We start from the raw sequence: 21,764 nt of genomic DNA on the forward strand, positions 1-21,764 counted from the left end.
ATCCCCTCTACTTTGAAAGATGAGACACTTTCTAGATAAGGAAAAAGCAGTTCCACATGGGATGTTACAGCGAAGAGTTTGGAAGATCTTGATGTCAGGGGATAGGGAAGAGGAACTAACAGGTGAGAAAGGGATGAAAGAAGAGCAATAGCAAGGTACCAAAGACCAACTTTCTACCGTGTAGGAAAAGAGATAGAAATCTCCCTTAATCTTTTCCATCACCTCCCTTCCCCCAAGACCCAAGACTTAGGACAGTTTTATTACAATTGCACTATATCAACATTGTATGAGCTAGTCTGGAAATTAAATACAATTTATAACACGGATTTTTATGAGAAAATATGTCAAATTCCAAACAAATGGCCAGCAAAAACTCTTTGAAACCCAATCTGTTCATAAATTGAAGACTGTCTGTGCCAGCAAATATAGTATTGATCATAGATGAGTGCCAACTGTGTATACTACATTAAAAAAGATACGGTGCTTCCCTGAGGGTTGACAGTGTAAATGGGACAGACAACAGCAGTCCAGTTAAAAACACATAATATATGAAGCGTTTCAGCTCAGCCTACAAAGTGTTGTGGCTGTTTTTGGTTCTTGCTGTTGTTACAGGACTGATGGCTTTTAAATTTAAGATATTCTTCCCTTTAATTAAATTAAAGTAAGAAAAGAGCTTAAGGCAGTGGATTTTATCTTTGCTATAATTTTCTAATTGATTTTATTATGTACTTTTCACTGCTCTGTCTTCTTTCTCTCAGTAAAAATCCTGGTTCTTTATCTTAAATTTTGAAATAGAGATCTTTAGAATCTGATTTTTTGCCTACTTAAAATTTTTAAATTTATAACATATAGATTTCTTAGTCTGGCCACTATAACATCAACTACACAGTTCTTTTAATGTACTTAGATACACATATTTAAGATATATTTATATTTGCTATACATGTATTTAATGTTATATATACATCTATATCTATATATGCATTTGTGTATATACATATATAAACACATACGTATATATATACTTAAGCACTTTGATTTTCATGCTGTTTTAAATTTATAACACAAAAATTAAGGGAAAGAAAAATGAGAGTGAGTCTCATAATTTAGAGGTTCGTCTTTTCAATGCTATTCAGCCACTTTTTACAAAGTACAGAGAACTATGCTAAGTGCTAAGGTTGTTAAACAATTTAGGTAAGACTTAACTCTGCTTCTTAAATGTTTACCAGTGTTACAATGGATAGTCAGATTTCTGCAAAATTCCCTGAATTCCACTTTGATTACCTGAATGCTTTCTTTCCTGGTTAGATATTCCTCCTAGGACTTACCAAGATGGCTCTGGTTTCTGTTGCTCATTTTGTATATTTTCATGCCTCTTTGAACTCTGTTGCTATTGCTTCCTTAAGTCAGCATCTAAATTCCAATTCTAATTCTAATCTAAGCATCTAATTCTTAAAATTCTGTTTCCAATGAGGTTGGATAGTATTTCTTCTGCTTTCTTTTCCAACAGCCATTGCACTATTATGGCTCATGCCAACAGACCATCTATGTTGTAGGATTTTTTGCTATAATATTTTGATATTTTATGCAAACAGTAAGTTGAAGATGTTTTATCTAGTTCAGTTGTCTCCAAACTTTTTTGATCATGCATCCCCATTTATAAAGATTTTTGAGCACATATCCCCAATATGTATATGTTTACCTTCATATAAATTATATAGTTATAAAAATATACATTTTAAAATTACACAAAGTAGGAATTAAAAATGATGAGTTAGGATGAAATAATATTTGATCCTTGAGGTAATATGTAGTAACTAGAGTTTATTGAATAGGGGAGTGACATGGTCAAACCTACGCCTTAGAAAAATGACTTTGGCAGACATGTGGAGGAAGGGTTGGGAGAAAGACAGATTTGAGGGAGAGATATTATTTAAGAGATTATTGGCAATAATCAGGTAAGAAATGAAGAGGTCCCAAAATAGAGTAGTGACTGTATGAGTAGAGAGAAGGGTACAGATGCCAGATGTGTTATGGAGATAGAAATAACAAGATTTGACAACTGATTGGATTTGTGAGGTGAGGGAGATTCAGTAGCTGAAGATGAAAGAGACTGAACCTTGGAAAACTAGAAGGATGATAGTGCCCTCAACAAAAATAGGGAATTTGAGAAGAGGGGTAAATTTGCAAGGAAAGATAATATAATGAGATTCCTGTTCATCCTTTGACACTTACTTTGCTCTAACCTGTAGGTTCCCAGTGTGGGTGATACCATCCCCTGTGGGGAACTGGACCAATATAGGTCCTGAGTAGCCTCAGGAGCAATTGGAGGGCATTGAATAAAAATAAGGGGGCAGTAGAAGCATGAAAGATGAAAAAAAAATTTGAAAAACTGTTCATACATGTTCATACAGAGTTAAAGTCATAGTGACTACATTATTTTCCAAATAAACACACAAAATGCAAGTTATAACCAATCAATGGCCAAGTCCACTGACAGGTCTTAACAAGCAAGTGTTGGCAGATGCACATTGTCTGGAAGTCCAGCATGCATTGGCAGGAGTATGTGCATGTAATAATGATACTATACAGTTCCATGATGCAATACTGCATCATCAAAATTTTAATGCAAGAAAAACCCCACAAACTTACAACAAATATTAAATTTAAGATGTCATTTTTACAAAAAAAATATATTTTGAAATGATGCAAATTTTTTTAAAAACACCATTAAAGGGTTAAAGAAAGTAGATTTCCAGGGGGGGTGCTAAGTAATTTTTATTTTGAAAAGGGGGTGGTAGGCCAAATAAGTTAGGGAATGTCTGTTCTAACCAAAAGAAAAAGGGGGAGATGGGGCTCTTACTAGTCACTGTCCCAAAGCTTGGAGCTCACCCTGTAAAAGGTACCCTCCAGAGCTACAAGGTGATACCTGGAATAAATTTTCTAAATGGCACCTGCATAGCTGCAGTTCTGGGTATTGAGGTCATGATTAGGTCATAATTTCCCAGAGGGGTTGATTTCTAGGTCAGAAGAGGAGTGGTTGGGATCTTGCACAGTGGACAGAGAGGACACAGTGAGGAAGTATTGGGGATACTGAATAGGTATGGTTGTATTTTAGCAAGCCCTACAATTAGCTATGATCACCTACCCTTGGAATCAGGCCATAGTCCCCATTTTGGCACCTTAACAAAAATTTACTGAGTGCTAAGGGTATAAAGACCTCATAAGCAAGTGCAAAACAGCGGAAATATCAAAAACATTCTTTAATCATAACAAGGTATATAAAATTTTATAATAGAAAGGGGCTTTTAAAGAAGAGATTCAAATTTAAATGCAAATTAAATAATATAATCCTAAAGGATTAGTGGAACAAAGAACAGATTATAGAAGTAATAGATTACTTCATTAAAGAAAATGACAATAATTAGATATCATCCCCAAACATTTGGGATACAAGCAAAGCAACATTTTCCTTGATATATGAAAAAGTTCATATATCTGAACACATTAACAAAAGAAAGACCAGATCAGGAATTGGACATGTAACTTAAAAACTAGAAAAGCAACAAATAAAAAAACAAACTGAGCTAAATACAAAAAGACATTCTAAAAAATTAAAGGACAAAAAGAATTTAAAACCAAAAAATTGAAATGATAAATAAAACTAGGAACTTTTAAAAAAAACTAGTAAATTGACAAACTGTTAGCTAAGCTGATAATGAAAGAAAATCAAATTACCAAGTATTTAAAATGGGAAAAAAAGAATCTACAACAAATGCAGAGGAAATTATTAGAAACCATTTTGCATAATTATATCCCAGCAAAAAAATTAATGAAATGGAAGTATATTTCCAAAAATAATATCAATTATCAGAACATAAAAAGAGAATTTAAGAAACCCAGTCTCAGAAAAAGAAAATTTGAAAAGCCACAGATGAATTTCTCAAAAGGAAAATGGCAGGATCAGATGGATTTACAAGAGGTAATTCAGATAGAAATAGCAAGATTTGGTAAATAATTGTACATGTGTGTGGGATGTGTGTGTATGTGTGTGCGTGTGTGTGTGTGTGTGTGTGTATCAGAGAGAGAGAGAGAAAAAAAAAGAGAGAGAGAGAGGAGTTGAGGATAATGTTGAGATTATGAACCTGGGAGACCAAAAGGATGGTTAGTGCTACCCACACTTCCCATTTCCCCTTGATTATTTTGTATATATCTTGTATAAGCCATATTTATATATGCATATGCTCTCCTCACTCTCCCAGTAGAATGTAAGAATCTTGAGGGCAGGGAGTTTCATTTTTGCCTTTTTATTCCCAGTATCTAGTATAATGCCTGACCCAGTAAACATCTAATAATTGCCTATTGATTGAATGATTGATCAATGGAATAATATTTCCTAAGTATCTGTTTGAAAGACTTTTGGTGTCATTCACATGCTAAAATGGAATATTTCTGGGTGTCAGAAATGTATTTTTAATCTAGAAGCTAAGGCTTCATATGTATGTACGTGTCTTTGTGTATATATGTTCAACTTTGACATATATGGCACTAAAAAAACTCAGTTCTATTTCTCAGCCTTCACTTTCTTTTTCCTGAGTGGAATGTATCTGAAATGGTACTATTAACTTAAACTCAACTGGCTATTAGATCATAGGAATACTTTTATAAATATAGAAATATTGCTGTCAGAATCTGGGCCTATTTTTGGCATCAAGGCTTTTATAAGAGTGAAAATGAAGAAGAAATTATCTCTGTATTTTTCATAAGCTCCACTCTGTCAACATGATAATATAAACTGATATGAACTGAACACAGCCACACTGCTGTCTTCCTAGTACATTACTGATAATGGTTGGAGGTGCCTGGTCAAAATGCCTCTGGCCCCTTTTTATTTCACCTTCCATAGCATCTTGTTAATATGGGGACACTTACCAATACAACCTTGTACTATATCTACATATTTGATTCCTCCTTCTAAGAGTTTATCAGCTACTTGAAGATCTTCTTGTACCCCATAATACTAGCCTAGTGCCCTGCATGTTGTATGTGCCAAGTAAGAATTGGTTGAATCCATGTATAGTTGATATCATATTGCTTGCCTTCTCAAGGGGTGGCAAGAGGCAGGAGGAAGGAAGAGAATTTGGAGTGGGAGAGGACTTTGGTACTCTACCCTACAGCCCTTTCATCAGAGGAGAAAGGAGGCAGAGGGAGGCAGTGTGCAGGCTTTAGCTAGCAGGATGGTGGTGAGTTTAGAAGTAATGAGAGTATCCTGGAAGGGATATCTTGTTCTGAAGAGTTGAAACCAGATGGAGCAGCAGATGCTAAGTGGAGATAAGATATGTGGACATAGAATATTAATTTACAATACAAGATAGCACATCATTATTATACCAACAGTAAGCACTACCATAGGTCAAGGAAGGGAGAATTCACTGTGGGCAGTGCTAGTCCAAAGAAGACTTCATGGAGGAAGTGCTATGAAATGGGCCTTAAAGAAAGGGTAGAATTCAGATGAGTTGAGAGGAATGAAGGAGGATGTTCTCAGAAAGGGGAATGGAACGATATGAGTATGTTGAAAGGAATATGCAAGGCCTGTCAGAAGTTAACCCGAATAGAGTAGAGTCCTATATACTTAAATATATATATATATATAGCATGTCTTTGTATACATGTATATGTATATATGTGCATATGTGTGCATATATGTGTATGAATGTATAGAAAATGTAGCTCCTCTATTCCCTGAGCACTATCAGCTTACAGAGAACTTTCACTCCTGCAGCATCTCACATATTTTTCTTAAGAAATATAGTTGATTGATTATGACTTTGACATGAACATTATTCTACTCCCTGGAAGGGTAAACTCAGGCTCAACAAAATGATAAGTCAGTTTTTAATATTGAAATAAACTGCCTTTTCCTTATGTGTATGCTTTATGTGTATCATTAGTTTTTCCACGTTGTTTATTGCACTAATGTTGATGTCTTGTAATTGGCTGAGGGATTATAGTTCGGAAATTCATCTTAAATTCATTAACACTAAAGCATATTATATGAGTGACATCACCAAAACATTTTAGCAAATGGTTCATGTAGCAATTGATTAATAAGATCAGTGGAAAGATGAAAGTTTGACTTTTTTCCCCCAAGTCTGATGACAGAGATCTTTATGACTACGTTATTTGTTTGAGCCTCTTTTATTAGAATCGGCAAAAAGAAAAAAAATATCACCTTACAAAGTACTGGCTTATTTTTTTTCTAGGAATAATTCCATCCAATGGGAAAGTAGATCTGACTATTACATTCGCACCATTTAGATATGGAACTGCACGAATAAAATTACAGCTGTGGATTTCCGAGTTCAACTCTACGCCTTATGTATGTACATTCACGGGAACATCATCTCCTCAAACAGCTTTAAGGTATAAGTTCATTTGGTTGCAGTAGTGTTGATTATAGTTGTTGTTTTTAAAATCCTTGGAATATTTTTTAAACCTCCAAATTCCTTCTATTTGTATGTGTGTGTGTGTGTGTGTGTGTGTGTGTGTTTTTATAACATGGAGAGAATAGAATGCCAACACTCTTTTACAAATATAACATTAACTTATTTCATAACCAGACTTTTCAGCACTTTCATTTTTAAGCAACCCTAAACTTGCCTTTTACACAAGGCAATGTATCTGATTACTGTTGTCTGGTACTCTACCTAATGTCATTGGCTGGCTAAATGAAGTAATGTGGCTGAGGTTAGTCAGTGTCCAGGCCGGTATCTGGTGCAGAGAATTTAGCGGAGGCACAGGTGGGCAAGGGTGTCTCTGCATAAAAGCATCCTATAGGCCACAGAACCTATGGTTCTAGCTTATTGATTTTCCCATCCTTTCCAGCTGTTCCTCCTTCTCTCTAATTTCTGTATTTCTTTCCCTATTGTTTTTTATTGTTTCCTGAATTTCTTGCATTGGGAAGTCCTACATTCAGCCACTGCTTCTCCTCCCCTCCTCCACCCCCACTCACCTGCCCCCTCTTTAGTATAAGTTGGCCTTCCAGTATGACATCTCTTATACTTGGAGCTTGCCAGGCCAGTTCAGGCTATACTGCCCTCCCTAAGGCTACTGAATTATAGCAGCTCCATAAGAATGATTTGCTGAGCATTGTTTCTGGAGGGTTTCACAATGTTCAGACAAGCAACAGTCATAATGAGTTTATTATGAAATGACATTAGATAGAACAGTGTTATAGAAAGCATAACTATGCCCCTATGTTTAATTCTGGGATTTCTTTAGACTTTTTCCAATGATCATGGAAATGCTAATCATGGAAGTACCTTAAAATAATTTAGAAAATGAAAAAAAATTACTGTTTGGTTTTTTTTAAATATGGAACTGGTTATCTGCCCAGCTCTCAAATCTATACAAATCATGAACCAAAATGTGTGGGGTATACACAGAACATAAAACTTGTAAATCAAAATACAAATAGAAAAAGAAAGATAACTGGTGATTTTATATTTTTGTCATGATTTTCCCCTCAAAAATTTAAAATATTTTGTGAGATCAAGAACCACTTTCAGCTTCGAACATTGCCTACAACATTTGGACATTTAAAGATCCAATGTCCCACAATTAAAAAGCAGCAGAGAGGGGTCCAATCCTTGATTCGGTGACTCCAAGTCCAATACTGTGTCTCCTGCACCATGATGCCATCTCTCTGTCATCCATTATCAACATTCCATCCACCCAAAAGAGCAGTCCTATTCTTTTTTTGATTCTCTGGTTTTCCGGTCTGTATAACCATACGCAAATTACTTAGGACAAAGTAAAACATTAAATTTGTTGGCTTCAGCAGTAAACTTTACAACTTTTTCGTCTTAAAAAAATTGTATATGCGGTATTTTTTTTTTTGCTGCAATCACTTTGTTTTTACATGACTTGGCATTAAGCTCACAAGATTTTGATACATGTTCTTTAATTCTCTGTATTCTTTGTAATTCTTTGTATTCTTGGATCCTTTGGATTCTCTCATTCTCCTATCTGTCTTGTTATTTCTCCTGTCTGATTGTTATATCTCAATCTCTTTTGCTGATTCTTCATCCACGTCACACCCGTTATTAACCAAGTTTCTATTCTGGCCCCTCATCTCTTTTCATTCTGCATCACCACGCTTGATGATCATATCAACTTCTCTGGGTCAGTTATTATTCCTGTGCAGATGTGTATGTTCAGCATTAGTCTCTCTTCTGAGCTACAGCCTTGCATCACCAACTGCAGGACTTGTCAAACTAGAAATCTTGAAGCAGATATTATGTATATATCTAAAACTCAATATGTTCAAAACAGAACTTCATTACCTTTCGTCTCAAATTCTCCCATCTTCTGAATTTTCCTGTTGCTGTTGAGAGTACCACCACCCTTCCAGTTACACAGGTTTGCACACTTGAAATCATTCTCAGCTACTCATTCTCACTCTCCTCACATATTAAATCCTTTGCCAAATCGTTTCATTTTTAACTTCACAACTTCTCTCCTGTGTGTCCGTGTCACTCGTTCACACACCCATCACCTTGGTTCAGGCCTTCATCACCTGTCTCCTGGACTATTGTAGTAGACTTCTAAATTCCTCTGCTTCAAATCTCTCCTCACTCCAACACATCCTCCACTCAGTTGCTATTGACTTTCTAAGACATAAATGTAATCACATCATCTCTCTACTAAATAAATTCTAGTGGCTTCTTATCACCTCTTTCTTGTTGTTATCATTCAGTCATTTTTCACTCATGTCCAACTCTGTGACCTTATTTGGGGTTTTCTTGGTAAAGATACTGGAGTGGTTTACCATTTTTTTTCTCCAGCTCATTTTACAGATGAAGAAACTGAGGCAAACAGGTGTGAGTGACTTGCCCAGGGTCACACAGATAGTAAGTATCTGAGGCCACCTGACTCCAGGCCCAGTACTCCATCCACCGCATCACTTATCTGCATGCTTATCACCTCTAGCATCAAATATAAACTCCTCTTGTTGATATTTAAAGGTTATCTTTGTTATCTAATTTCTCCCACCTTTCTAGTGTTCTTATATTTTCCTTTCTTCCACACATTTTAACATCTGGCCATGCTGGCCTACTTGCTGTTCCTTAAACACAAGGCTCCAGCTCCTGTCTTCATGCCATTCATTAACTTTCCCTCATGCCTTGAATACTCTCTGTCCTCAGTTCTACTTCTATATTTTCCCAGCTTCCTTCAAGGCTCAGCTCAGATCCCACCTTTGGCAACAGATCCCCCAACTACTACCTTCTGCCATGTAGTAGTAGATTACCATCTGCTAGGTGAATATCTTTTATGCACCTAATTATTTACATGTTTTCTCCCACATTAGCATGTGAGCCCCTTGAGAGCAGAGACTATTTTTGCATTTCTTTATATCTTCAGCACTTAGCACATGTCTGGAACATGATAAGTCCTTAGTAAAGTCTTGCTGACTTGACTTGACTTTTTAATCACATTGGATACTAAGTGTCCCTCTGATTAAAAAATCGATTTTTTTCCCCCAAGTCTAACCTTGATTATAGTCCATAGGGTTTTTTTGTTGTTGTTGTTTGTTTTGGTGAGGCAATCGGGGTTAAGTGACTAGCCCAGGGTCACATAACCTAGTAAGTGTCAAGTGTCTGAGGCCAGATTTGAACTCAGGTCCTTCTGACTTCAGGGCTGGTGCTCTATCTACTATGCCACCTAGCCACCCCAGTCCATAGGTTTTTAATGGGATTTAAATCATGTAAGTTTCCAGACCACTGAAACATATTTATAAATTAGTTTGGATAAGTTTCCAAACCTGTCATGACTTGTAGCCTGGTACAAAGGCGTATTGCAGTATTCTATCTCCATTTGGAAATTTACGTAATCTGGAACAGTTCTGTTTCTTGGTATATCAACATATTGATTAGCGTTCATCACTCCATCAGTTGCAATTGGACTTCCAGGCACATCAGAAGCAAAAAATCCCCAAAACATTTTTGAGTAGATGTCTTACAACAGTGGTTTAGAACTCAAATAGAAATAAGAGTCACATGAACTATGTCTGTGGTCCTCATGTTAACTTAGAAAACCACAAATTAGCATTATGTATGTTTTATTGTATTTTATTTATATTGTTAAATATTTGCCAATTACATTTTAATCTGGTTCCAGCCATACTCGGGAGTGTTACTAGCCCCATTCCCGGGAAGCATTTTTGACATCTCTGTCTTACAATCTGTGGAAGATGCCAAGATCTTGCAGGCTTACCTAGATTTCTTCTGACAACAGTCTTGGCATAACCTTGAATGAAAAAGTGAGTTTTGTCAGCAAAAAAATTATCTTTTTCCAATCTTTCAGTCTATATATTCTCTTGACCGTGACAAGTATTTTTTCTTTATAGCAATGTCTGTCAGTCAGTCAATCAATTAGTTTTTATTAAGTGCTTACTATGTGCCAAGCAATGTGCTAAACAGCTAGAAGTATATATATGTGTGTGTGTGTGTATATGTATATATATAATATATATGTGTGTGTGTGTCTATGTATGTATAATACACATACATAGACACACACACACACATACACACACACACACACACAAAGGGAAGACAAACCTCAAAGAGCTTACTTTCTAGCGGAGGATGCTGGGCCTGGTAGAGGACATGGTTGGCCTAGGCGACTTCCTTAAATGGAGGTTCTGACAGGAACAATCTCATCAGAGGGAGGGGTTGCAGAGGTGAAGAGTGCTTCCAGTGAATGAATTCCAGGGCTGGAGTTAGAGAGGCCTAAGGGTGAAGAGCTAGGGCATATTGGGGCTTCTCAATGGTAGCAGAAATCTGATGGGCAACCTAGAAAGGAATGGTTAGCATTTTCACCATTGGCTTGCTTGCTGTTCTAATTTCAAGAAGCTTATGCTGCATAATAGAGTAATCAGTAGCTACTCCTCCAGTGGCCAGGTCTCTTTGGTCTTTGCTTGTTTTCTTTTTGAGGATTAATCAGGCTATTCTGAAGCAATAGCTTGTTGGTTCATGGCATTATTTTTCATTTATGGCTGAACTTTCTTTTAAAGCCTAATTGAATCTTTTAAAATCTCTTCTCCAGAAATCTAGAGGCTTTCCTCTCTTCTGTCAAAAATGGCACTTACCCCCAAAAGTTTCCATCATTTCTACCCAAACAACCAATTTCGTTATTTCAGAATAGCATTTTTCAGAGTCAGAAAAGCTTTTCTCGGGGCAGCCAGGTGGCACAGTGGATAGAACACTGACCCTAGATTCAGGAGGACCTGAGTTCAAATCCGGCCTCAGACACATAACACTTACTAGCTGTGTGACCCTGGGCAAGTCACTTAACCCCACTGCCTAGCCCCCCCCCCCAAAAAAAAATTGGTAATGGAAAAAAAAATTGGTAACAGAATAGCTTTTTTCTGCTTTGGTTCCTCCATCTTTTAAAGAATAAAATTATCATTAGGCCAAGCCAAAAAATTAACCATGCTGCTTTTGACAGAGATAGAGCTTCAGCAGATATTTGGATGCTTAAAGCCCCTAAGTGCTATAACATTATATCCCCACCCCAGAATTGTAATCTGTTTCCTGAACTCCTTATCTATTTCCTCTTTTTATCCAGGTGATCTATAGTTCTGTATATCTATATCATTGGCAGTCTTCAAACAGAGACTGCTTATATAATAGTGGGAATTTCTCTCTAGTTGGATTGGACTAGATGACTGTTTAGGTCCCTCCCAACTCTAAAATCAATGATTATATTGATCTTCATATAAATGTCTTCTCTCATGCTTTCAACTTTGGTTCCTAGATTTCCTCATATGTATATTTCTTCTTGATATACACTTCTACTCCGCTTCCTTTTTGAACCATATTCCAGTTCTAGGATTTTCATCTCACTAAAGTCTTAATGACTTATGAGGTTGTGTTTACCTCCTTTCATTAGGGTTGTGCATTTGTGTATAGATATTTGAGGCCGTGGATTTTATTGGAGGCTACTTTTCTTAGATTTTGTCTTCTGTGATTTTTTTAGGGCCTATTACTAATCGTCTCCATTTTTTCTAACTTTTGTGTCCAGCTTGATGGAAGTTTGTAGGTACTCTGTTGTTCCCTCCCTTTCCTCTTCAGTTTAAAGCCCTTTTGATAAAATTTGCAAGATTCAGCAAATGCGTTCCTACCAGCCCTTGTGGGTACACTCCATCCTTGGCTAGCAACTGTCATTTCTATATTTTAAGCAACGGCTAAGAAATCTTAAGTCCTCTTTTCAGACATCATTTTCTGTGAACCAGTGTTAACAGAACCAGCTGTTCACTTTCAAAATGTGTCTTTCTCTTCTGACATCTTACCTTTTCTTAACAGCATGATGAAAACACCATCTGTACTCCTAAAATCACCAGCTTTTTATTTTAATATCCAGTTTCCTACTAAAGACTTAATAATGCTTAAAAAAGCTTTCAAGATGGGGGCAGTTAGGTGGTGCAGTAGATAGAGCACTGGCCCTGGATTCAGGAGTACCTGAGTTCAAATCTGGCCTCAGACACATAACACTAACTGTGTGAGCCTGGGCAAGTCACTTAACCCAGTTGCTAAAAAAAATAAATAAATAAAAACAAAGCTTTCCAGATCATTTTAACCTCTAATATAAAATTCTGTTTGACTTTTAAAGTCCTTAATAACCTGACCCTTTCCTATACTTTACTTCTTAGAATTTACTCCCCTTCATGTACTTGACAAGCCAGTGACATTACTGTCCCCAAAGCTTCTTCAGATATGCCTGGTCTCAGATACGGTAGTCTCCCCACAAGTGTCCTTGGGTGTTTTGCAATTACAGAGTATTGTTCTGCATTCATATGTATCTCTTTTGAAAGATTCCCTCTCAGAAATGTAGTGGGCAGTGCTTTCCATTTATTGGTGAAATTTATGAATACAAGCTCTTAAGATAGAAGTGTAATTTCTTTAACTTTCAAAACATCAGTTTAGACATTTATTATGTAAACCATTTCCTACCAGATTGCATTGTTTTGTTTAGTTTTTTTTTCCTTTAAGGGTATAGAAACAAATAGGCCTGGGTGTCTAATTTGATGTATATGGATAGAATGAAGAGTGCTGATTTTAGTAAGTGGCAAATAAATTGAAATGTTTTCTTATTTTTTTTTCTTTTTTTTTTCAGTTTAGCTGTAGGAATTAGTATTGTACAAGGTCTGGAAGGTTGTCAGGAAGAAACACTCTTGAATTGTTGTTATAGTAGCATAATATCTATTGTTCTGAATCACAGGTTAGATGATTTTCAGAAATTAAATGACCTCTCCAAGAAAATTCAAGTTCCTCCTGAAAAGACACACATAGTTGTATCTAAGGGAAAACCACCTGAAAAGGCCAAACCTCCAAAAATTAAGGTGAAATAGCAAATGCTCCAAAGTACTCTTTTTAATTATAAAAAGGAATAATGTAAATAAGTTAAATTTTTTTACTATTTACTTTGTCCTGTAGGAAATTGAATACAAAAACTTGAGATTTCCAGCAAATTTATCTAATCCCTCTGCTGTGGCAAGTGTTTTAAACCAAGAAGTAGGAAAATTGAAGGTTAAAGAATTAAGAGAAGGTAATGCAATAAATCTCATAGAATTTAATCTCTCTGAGAAAGATGAAAGAATGACTGCTTATCCCACCTATGATGTATGCAAACAAACTTGGTTGTTAGCAATTTTGTTTGCCATGAACATGTGTTTCCCTTTTGCAAATAATTCTCATTTGATTACTAGCATAATAATTGTTTGATACCATCTGCAGTTTTGCACCGTGGGGATGAATTATTGATAACGAGACAAATGAAAGAAGCTCTGTTTTTACAAAAAGTCAGATGGGATGCTGTTGAAGAAGCAGAAAACCATCTTAAGTGGTAAATGTTAATCATATGTTTTAGTCATGTGACAGATGGTTTTTAGGTGATGACATGTATATCTGAATCACAATAAGATGTAATGAGTTTTAGTGTATTTAATTCCCCAGCACAAATTTAGTTATTCTCTACCATATCTCTCCCCATTTTTTTTTACTCTTTGACTTCAGAGTACTTGGTTCATTCAGAATAAATTAATGTGTGCCAAATTGTGTTTTGTAAGAAATACGAACAAAATGGTAGTATAACTTGATTGGGAGATGTAAGGCAGCTGCCCTGAACACAGCCAGATAGGGGTCCAGAGTCACCGTGACTGGGTCTCTACTTGAGGGTTATCCTCATTCATACTGCCCCAGAAACATGATGTCCCTGGCCCACACTGTACCTCAGTTGCCTGCTACCTGGTCTTAGAGTGCCTCTCACCCTATTCTGACATAGGGACATTCTGACATCAGGGCCTCTTTAGAAATAATATGAGCTGAGGAGTCTCACAGCATGGTGTGCAGTTCCTTTAATTTGATTTAGATGTTACTTTCAAGTTATACTTTGTGGGCAGTGGTAAAATTTGTATGAAAAGCCTACTTTCATTAGATTAGTGCAAGTATGTGTCTGTGTATGGGTGGGTGACTGAGTGTGTTATGGCTAGGTGGGGCAGTGGATAGAGCCCAGTTGGGTCTGGAATCAGGAAGATTTGAGCTCAAATACAGCCTCAGACACTTACTAGCTATGTGACCCTGGGCAAGTCACTTAACCATTGTTTGTCTAATAATAGCACCTACTTCTCAGGGTTGTTATGAGGACCAAATGAGATAATAATTGTAAAGTGTTTAGCACAGAACCTGGCACATAGTAAATGCTATATAAATGTTATTATTTTAATAATAAAAACTATAATTATTAAGCTAAAGGTAACATTAGAAACTCTTTAATAGAATTAAATAGGCAGTCATTAGACAAGAAATGCCCCTCAAGTAGTTACCTAGTGTATTCCTTTGTTTTCTAACATCCCAGACAGAAATCAATTTTAGGAGTGTAGATCATCTTGTTAAGAGGGATGGGGAACCTGGAACCTCGAGGCCTTCTATTTCCTCAAGTGTGGCCCTTTGACTGAATCCAAACTTCAAAATCCCTTTAATAAAAGGATTTGTTCTATAAAACTTAGACTCAGTCAAAAGACCACACCCGAGGACCTAAAAAGGCCTCTTAAGGCCACAGGTTCCCCCCCCTCCCCACCCCGATGTAGTTGAACCCCCTAATCACATGGATGGGACAGCTGAGGTCCAAAGAGGTTAAGTTGCTTGCCCGGAGGTAATTCACCATAGGTAGTTATTGCCAAAGGCAGAACTGGTCCCCTGGGCTCCTGATTCTCAGGCTAGTATTCTTTCTATTTGGACACTCTGCCTCTCTCCAATCAATTGCACTAGTTATATCCGTCACAGTCAGGAAAAACCTTCATCCTGAATCAAAAATGTCTATTTCAGTTTAAGCTTTTGTCCCCTTGTTCTCTTCTCTGTTAATACTGCAGAATCCCTGGTGTCTTATGCAGAAACCTGTCAGATAACAGAAGACAATTATTACAGAGATTGTCAACCACAGATGGCTCGCCTGTAGGCAAGATGAGCCCACGGTTTCTCTCAGTCTGTCTTACCTTTTAGCATATTCACTTCTGTGACTGATGGAATCTCCACAAATTCTTTTTTTCTTGGGGAGTGTCTCTTGTATAATTTCTATATGCCTTTTTAGCATGGGGGATTATAGATAGGAAGTTTTACATTTAAAATGTGATTATGCTTCAGTTAATGGCATTTAAGAACTTCCTTTTAAGGATAGAATCTTTTCCCCCTCATTACAGGCAGGTGCGCCTTGGTAGAGATCGCATCACTCATAGATATAAAATGGAACGTCAAGAAGAAGTGAAAAAATTTTGGGACCAATACAAGGTCAGAATTTCTGGCAATTTTTATGAAAAATGGGCATTAAAGAGGATGAGTACATTTTGTCAGATACATGTGTTTTATTAAAAAGTTTATTTCTCAGTTAGATTTGGGGTCCATATCATGTGATCCAATAGATTTTTGTCCTCCTCTCTTTTTATTCAAATGTATTAAAACATACTATATATTTGCCAGATTGTTAATTTCTCTCTCTAAATGAAGAAAGGATTCATTCATATTGGATTCACACGTGAGTTTAGTAAGTTTCAGTTTTTACATTCTCTGAGTACTATTTTTAAAAATAAAATTTCAAACATTCCCTACTATAATATCATAATTATGAATTCTTTTCAGATACATTGTTAGCAACAGTTTCACAGGCAATGGAACCCAGCTAGTGCTGCACACTGGAGATGAGATAAAGGTTTCCACCCACATCTGGTATAGGGAAAGAGCACCTATTTCACCTAGCTTTGCAGTGCTTTAAGCACCAATGTACCCTTGTCAGGCTGTGAGGTTGTTCATTGTGTAGTGTGTGGGAAGCTAAGGGAGTGAAGGACAAGTAAGCCTCCAAAAAGTCAGTCAAGGGTTGGCTGCAACCATTGGGTTTTTCCTTCAGCTTTCAGAATTAACAGTTATCCCTTTCCATGGGGTGAGGCCATTTTGTCATCCTGATCTATATCTTGCCACTGGACCCAGATGGCTCCAGAGGAGAAAGTGAGGCTGGTGACTTTGCACAAACCTCTCTCACTTAAATCCAATTCAACTGCAGGTCATGGCATAACCTTCCTGATGTCGTGATCCTCTTCAAGAATGAAGGACTAACAACAATATCCCTCCCACATCACAGAGGTTAGGGGCGAAGTAACCCTCTGATCTGGAAAATCCACGTAAAATTTCTTGGTCCTCCCTTCATACCAGAGAAGTCTGAATTTTTTATTTTTCTTTTCTTTTTACATAACCTTATTGAAAATTTGGGTTGACATTATATAATATAATATATATAATATATTATATAATAATATAATAATATAAAATACATACTACGCATGTATTTTATGCATTTCTGAGTTTCTAAACTTTTTCTGTGTCATCTGCTGTCCCTCACGTTTCATCTGCAGCTTCCACAAAACTCCCACAATATTCCCATGTAATTTCTTATGCTGACTCGCAATATATTGAAACCAGGATGGGGAAAGTCAAGCTGTAGAAGGGATAACTGCATACCTACAGGAAAGGCAGCCAAGAACTTGTGGCATGTCTGTGTTTTTCTGGATGTCCTGTACAGTCTGTGATCAGGTCCTGCATTGCTCTGAGCACAGGACAGGGTATAACTGAGAGGAACATAAGTGGTGACAGTGTGTCTTGCAGATTTGGCCCAAGAGCTGCATATCTGATCCTTTACAACTAAACTCTATCTCTCATCCCTAGGAAGGAAGTCCTAGGAGTTGATATATTATCAGGCATGTAGCCGAAGATAACATAAAGGAAACAGTATGCTCTGCTAAGTTTGTCCTGTATTGATGTTAAAACATCCAAGCTGTTGTCATCGAGATTTAGCTAATATACATATTATTGTATTTATATTGAATTCTAAAGTGCCTAATCATGTGTTAAGAATTTATTAATTAAAATAGTTGAACATCCTCTTCTTTTTATTCTAGTCGCCTTAAAGAAGAATCTCTTATCTCCAAAAAAAAAATTATTTATCTGAGAAGTTAGAATTTTTTCTTTCAAATCCAGTTTCCAAATGCTGCCTTGTGAGGTCTGCCTTGCAACACAGGCCATGGTGATATAGCTTTCTAGCTCTTCAGTGTGGTTTAAAAGGACAATTAGAAGAACAGAATAAAACCTGTCCCTAAATGACAAATTAAAACTTTTCTCCCCTAATGAGGATGTGCTTAAAGGAAGATTATTTTGGCACCTGTGTGATGGAGAATGGGTGGGAGAGAAGAGAGGTTAGTGGGGGGGGTGAGACAAAGAGACAACCTGTGGCCTTGAGGCCACATGTGGCCCTTTAGGTCCTCAAGTGCAGCCCTTTGACTGAAACTAAACTTCACAGAACAAATGCCCTTAATAAAAGGATTTGTTCTGTAAAACTTGGCCTGTCAAAAGGCTGCACCCAAGGACCTAGAAGGCCACATGTGGCTTCAAGGCCATAGATTCTCCACCCCTGGCAGAGGCAGATGAACCAAGAAGGAAGCTAATATAATCTGTATGGAACTGTAATTTCATTTTTTTTTTAAAGGTAGCCAGAGGAGACCCTGTTTTGGAAAAGGAATTTCAACGCCTAAGTTCAGAAGTTATCCATACACGAGTCTATCGAAAATTAGAAGAGGTATTTCTCTTTCACTTGTTTGACATGTTGTGGTTGGACATTTATGTGTTTATGTATAACATGTAAATCTTTTACTGACTCCTTTTTTCTAGGAGACATTTGGTTCAATATTGTGTTAATATCCTTTCTTTTTTATTCAATCAATTAGCAAGCATTTACTAAGTACCTACCATGTACCAGGCTCTGTGCTAGATGCTGGGGAGCCAATGGCAAAACTAAAATATGCTTTACATTCAGGAGCTTGGTATATTCTATCAAAAGAGATAACATGTACATATATACATACATATGCATATATATATTTACATATATGTATTAGATACAAGGTGACTTGGAGGGGAAGGCAGTAGCAGATGTGGGGGAATCAGAAAAAGCTTCCTCTAGAAAGTGGTTCTTGAGCTGATCCTTGAAGGAAATTAGCTATTTTAAAAGACAGAGATGAGGAGAGAATTTATTCCAGGCATAGAGGATAACCAGTACAAAAGCAGAAAAAAAAAAGGAGATTGAGTGTCATGTATAAAGAATAGTAAGAAACCCAACTTGGCTAGACCACAGTGTGTCTGGAGAGAATGAGGTTTAATATGGCAGGAAAGGTAGATTAGGGCCAGATTGTGAAGGACTTTAAATGCCAACCAGAAGAGTTTATATTTGATTCTAGCACTGAGAGGGAACCACTAGAGTTTATTGAGTAAGGAAATGATAATAGCCAGATTTATGCTTCAGGGAAATTACTTTGGCAGCTGTGTAGAGGACAGATTGGAACAGAGAGACTTGAGGGAGGGAGAACAATTGGAAGGCTACTTCAGTAGTCTGGCTAGCAGGAGGTGATAAAGGCATGTACTAAGGAGGTGGCTGTCTAAGGGGAGGAAAGGAGATAGTGACAAGATATGTAGAAGTAGAAATGACAAAATCTGACAACTTTGTGGATGGATGCAGTGAGAGTGAACCAGATAATGAAAGAATGGTGGTGCCCTTAACAGAAACAGAGGGAGAAAAAGGGGGTGAGTTTAGGAGGAAACATATTGAGTTCAACTAGACTGAACATCTAGTGGGAGGCATTTAAAGGACATTCAGTTTGAAAATGTCTGGTGGGCAACTGGTGTTGTGGCACTACAGCTCAGTAGAGAACCTAGAGCTGGAAATACCAATCTGGGAAATACCAATCATAGTGCTAATAATTAAGCTCACAATAGCCTTCTAGTTCACCTAGAGAGAGATTAAATTGGAAAGGGTAGGAAAAGGAAAGGAAAGGAAAGGAGAAGAGAAGATAGCCCAGAACGGAGCCTTGAAGTATACCTATCATTAAGGGGCATCGTGTGGATGACGGTGCAGCAAAGGAGACTGAGGAAGACTGGTCAGACAAGTAGGAGGAGAACCAGGAAAGAGTGGTGTCATGCAAACAGAAAGAAAAGAATATCCAGGAAGAGGGAGGGTGGCCAGCAGAAAGGTCAAGAAGAGTAAGAATTGGGAAAATAATTTTATCTCATAAACCCTGACATGCCCTGATTCCCCTCTGCCCTAACCATTTCACAGAGCAAGATTCTAGCAAGAGATCATGGAGGGGAAGGTATTTGGAAAACTTAAAAATTCCATCCAACCATGAAATACTCTTCTCATCTGCTGACTTTATGCATTTATGCATATATGCTGATTTCTAGCCCCGACCCTCTCCCCCACTTCCCAGTGTGATGTCACAAGTTCTCTACAAAACATCCACACCCAGAAGTCCCTGGTCACTTGACACTTACCACATTGAAAATGGAGTTCTTTGTAGTCCTCAAGTTTTGTTTCATCCTTTCTTATCCTCATGACTTATTGCACTCTTTGAATTATTTTGAGTTCCTTTTCTCCTTCATCCTCACATCTGGTCAACACAAAGCCCTGCCAGTTCCTTTTCCCCAAGGCCAGTCAGACTTACTCCTTCTTTTCTGCTTCTAAAGCCTTCATTACAATCTCAGCCTTCCTTATCTCATAACCAGACTATGATAGTGTCTTACTGACCTTCTAGTCTCTAGATTTCACTGATACCAGAATACATTTCTTGTGAGGGATTGTCTGATGTTGGCTACGTGCCACGTGGGGGTTGTGGCAAGATGGGGCAGGGATAGGTGTGAGGGATTGTCTGATGTTGGCTGTGCCACATGGGGGTGGGACGGCAAGGAGGAGGGGCTAGGAAGGTATATAAGGGGGGGGTAGGGATCAGAGCTCTTTGGCTTGCTCCTGTTTGCTTGCTCCTGCTCGCTTGCTCCTGCTCGCTTGCTCCTGCTCGTGATTTCCTGCTTGGCCTTGCTGTGATGGTTTCTGAGTAAAGTTCAAGTGCTTGCACCTCCTGATCAGCTCGTCTCTATGTTTATCCGGGTGGGCTCCGAAGACTGGTATGTGTGACCCTGGCAGCCTGCTCCTGTTAGGAGGAGAGTGCATGGCGCGGCCGGCACAGAGGAGAGTACACGGCATGGCTGGCACAATTTCTCATCATTTTCCTTATGCCATTGTCAAGCTTGGGAACATCTAATGTCTTCCTACTAGATATAATACTAATCTCTTTCACCAATTCAGTTAAATTTAATTAGCATTTATTACTCACTTACTATGTACAAGACACCATGCTGGGCACCAGAGATGCAAAGACAAAAATCAAAAGTAGTTCTTGCTCTGAAGGAGCTTACATTTAACTCAGGGGTTGAATGGATACAACATTTAAACAGATAAGTAAACATAATATAATTTGAGAAGGAAGAAATTACTAACAATCAAAGGATCATGAAAGGTATCCATAGGACATGGCACCTAAACTTAGTCTTGTAGAAAATAAAGGAATCTAAGAGGAGGAGGTGAGGTAGAAGTAAATTCCAGACATGGAGGAACAGCAAACAGGCCAGTTTACCTAGAATGGAGAGTGCATGAAGGGCATTGATGTGAAGTATCTGGAAAGATAGGTTGGAGTTGGGCTTTGAATGGCTTTAAATGTCAAGGTAAAGAGTGCATTTTATCCTAGAGACAATAGGGAGTCACTGAAGATTCTTAAGTAAGGTAGTGACATGGTCAGATCTTTGGTATAGGAAGAATATTTTGGAGCCTGTGTGTGGAGGTATTTTGGAAAAAGAAGAGGGGGAGCAGGAAGGTCATTAGAAGACAGTCACAATTGTACATGCTAAAGGTGATGAGCACTTGAAATAGGATGAAAGACATGAATGGAGAAAAAGGAATGGATGCGAGCTAATGTTGAGCCAGAATCAGTAAAATGTAACAACTGATTGGTTTTTAGTGGAGGTGGGGCATAAAGAGAATGGAAATAAGGAAGAGTCAAGGATGACTCATCTTTAGGCCAACCCAATCTTAATATCCATAACATGTCTTGCTTGTATCTGTACCATTCCTCATTTCAAGAACATCTCCTTTTTCTGTTAATCTATGTTCGTTACTTTTTAATCAAGACCTAACTCAAAGCTTTCCTGCTCCTGTTAGTCTTCTCTGACTAACCTCAACCCATTTGACTTACCTCACATCTCTTTGCACTTTTGTATGAAATTTATTTTGTAAAGAAAACATTCGGGAATCTTTTTTTTGTAAGGCAATTGGGGTTA

The 21,764-nt window shown here is 37.5% G+C and overlaps 1 protein-coding gene across 9 annotated transcripts in view; it reads left to right on the forward strand.

Moving 5' to 3' along the window:
• CFAP221 (cilia and flagella associated protein 221) overlaps window positions 1-21,764 on the forward strand; it is a 127,135-nt gene that overhangs the window by 60,473 nt on the left and 44,898 nt on the right. For all 9 annotated transcript variants that reach the window (XR_003568505.1, XM_027854742.1, XM_027854744.1 and 6 more), the window contains 6 exons: window positions 6,264-6,423; window positions 13,285-13,405; window positions 13,500-13,611; window positions 13,800-13,908; window positions 15,761-15,848; window positions 18,091-18,180. Coding sequence is in view for 8 of the 9 variants with exons in the window: in XM_027854742.1 (XP_027710543.1) it covers window positions 6,264-6,423; window positions 13,285-13,405; window positions 13,500-13,611; window positions 13,800-13,908; window positions 15,761-15,848; window positions 18,091-18,180 (680 nt within the window). In the remaining variant the exon portion in view is untranslated. The remainder of the gene's footprint in view (window positions 1-6,263; window positions 6,424-13,284; window positions 13,406-13,499; window positions 13,612-13,799; window positions 13,909-15,760; window positions 15,849-18,090; window positions 18,181-21,764) is intronic.

This window comes from Vombatus ursinus, unplaced genomic scaffold, assembly GCF_900497805.2.
Source record: "Vombatus ursinus unplaced genomic scaffold, bare-nosed wombat genome assembly UNPS02010548.1, whole genome shotgun sequence".
NCBI classification, from domain to species: domain Eukaryota; kingdom Metazoa; phylum Chordata; class Mammalia; order Diprotodontia; family Vombatidae; genus Vombatus; species Vombatus ursinus.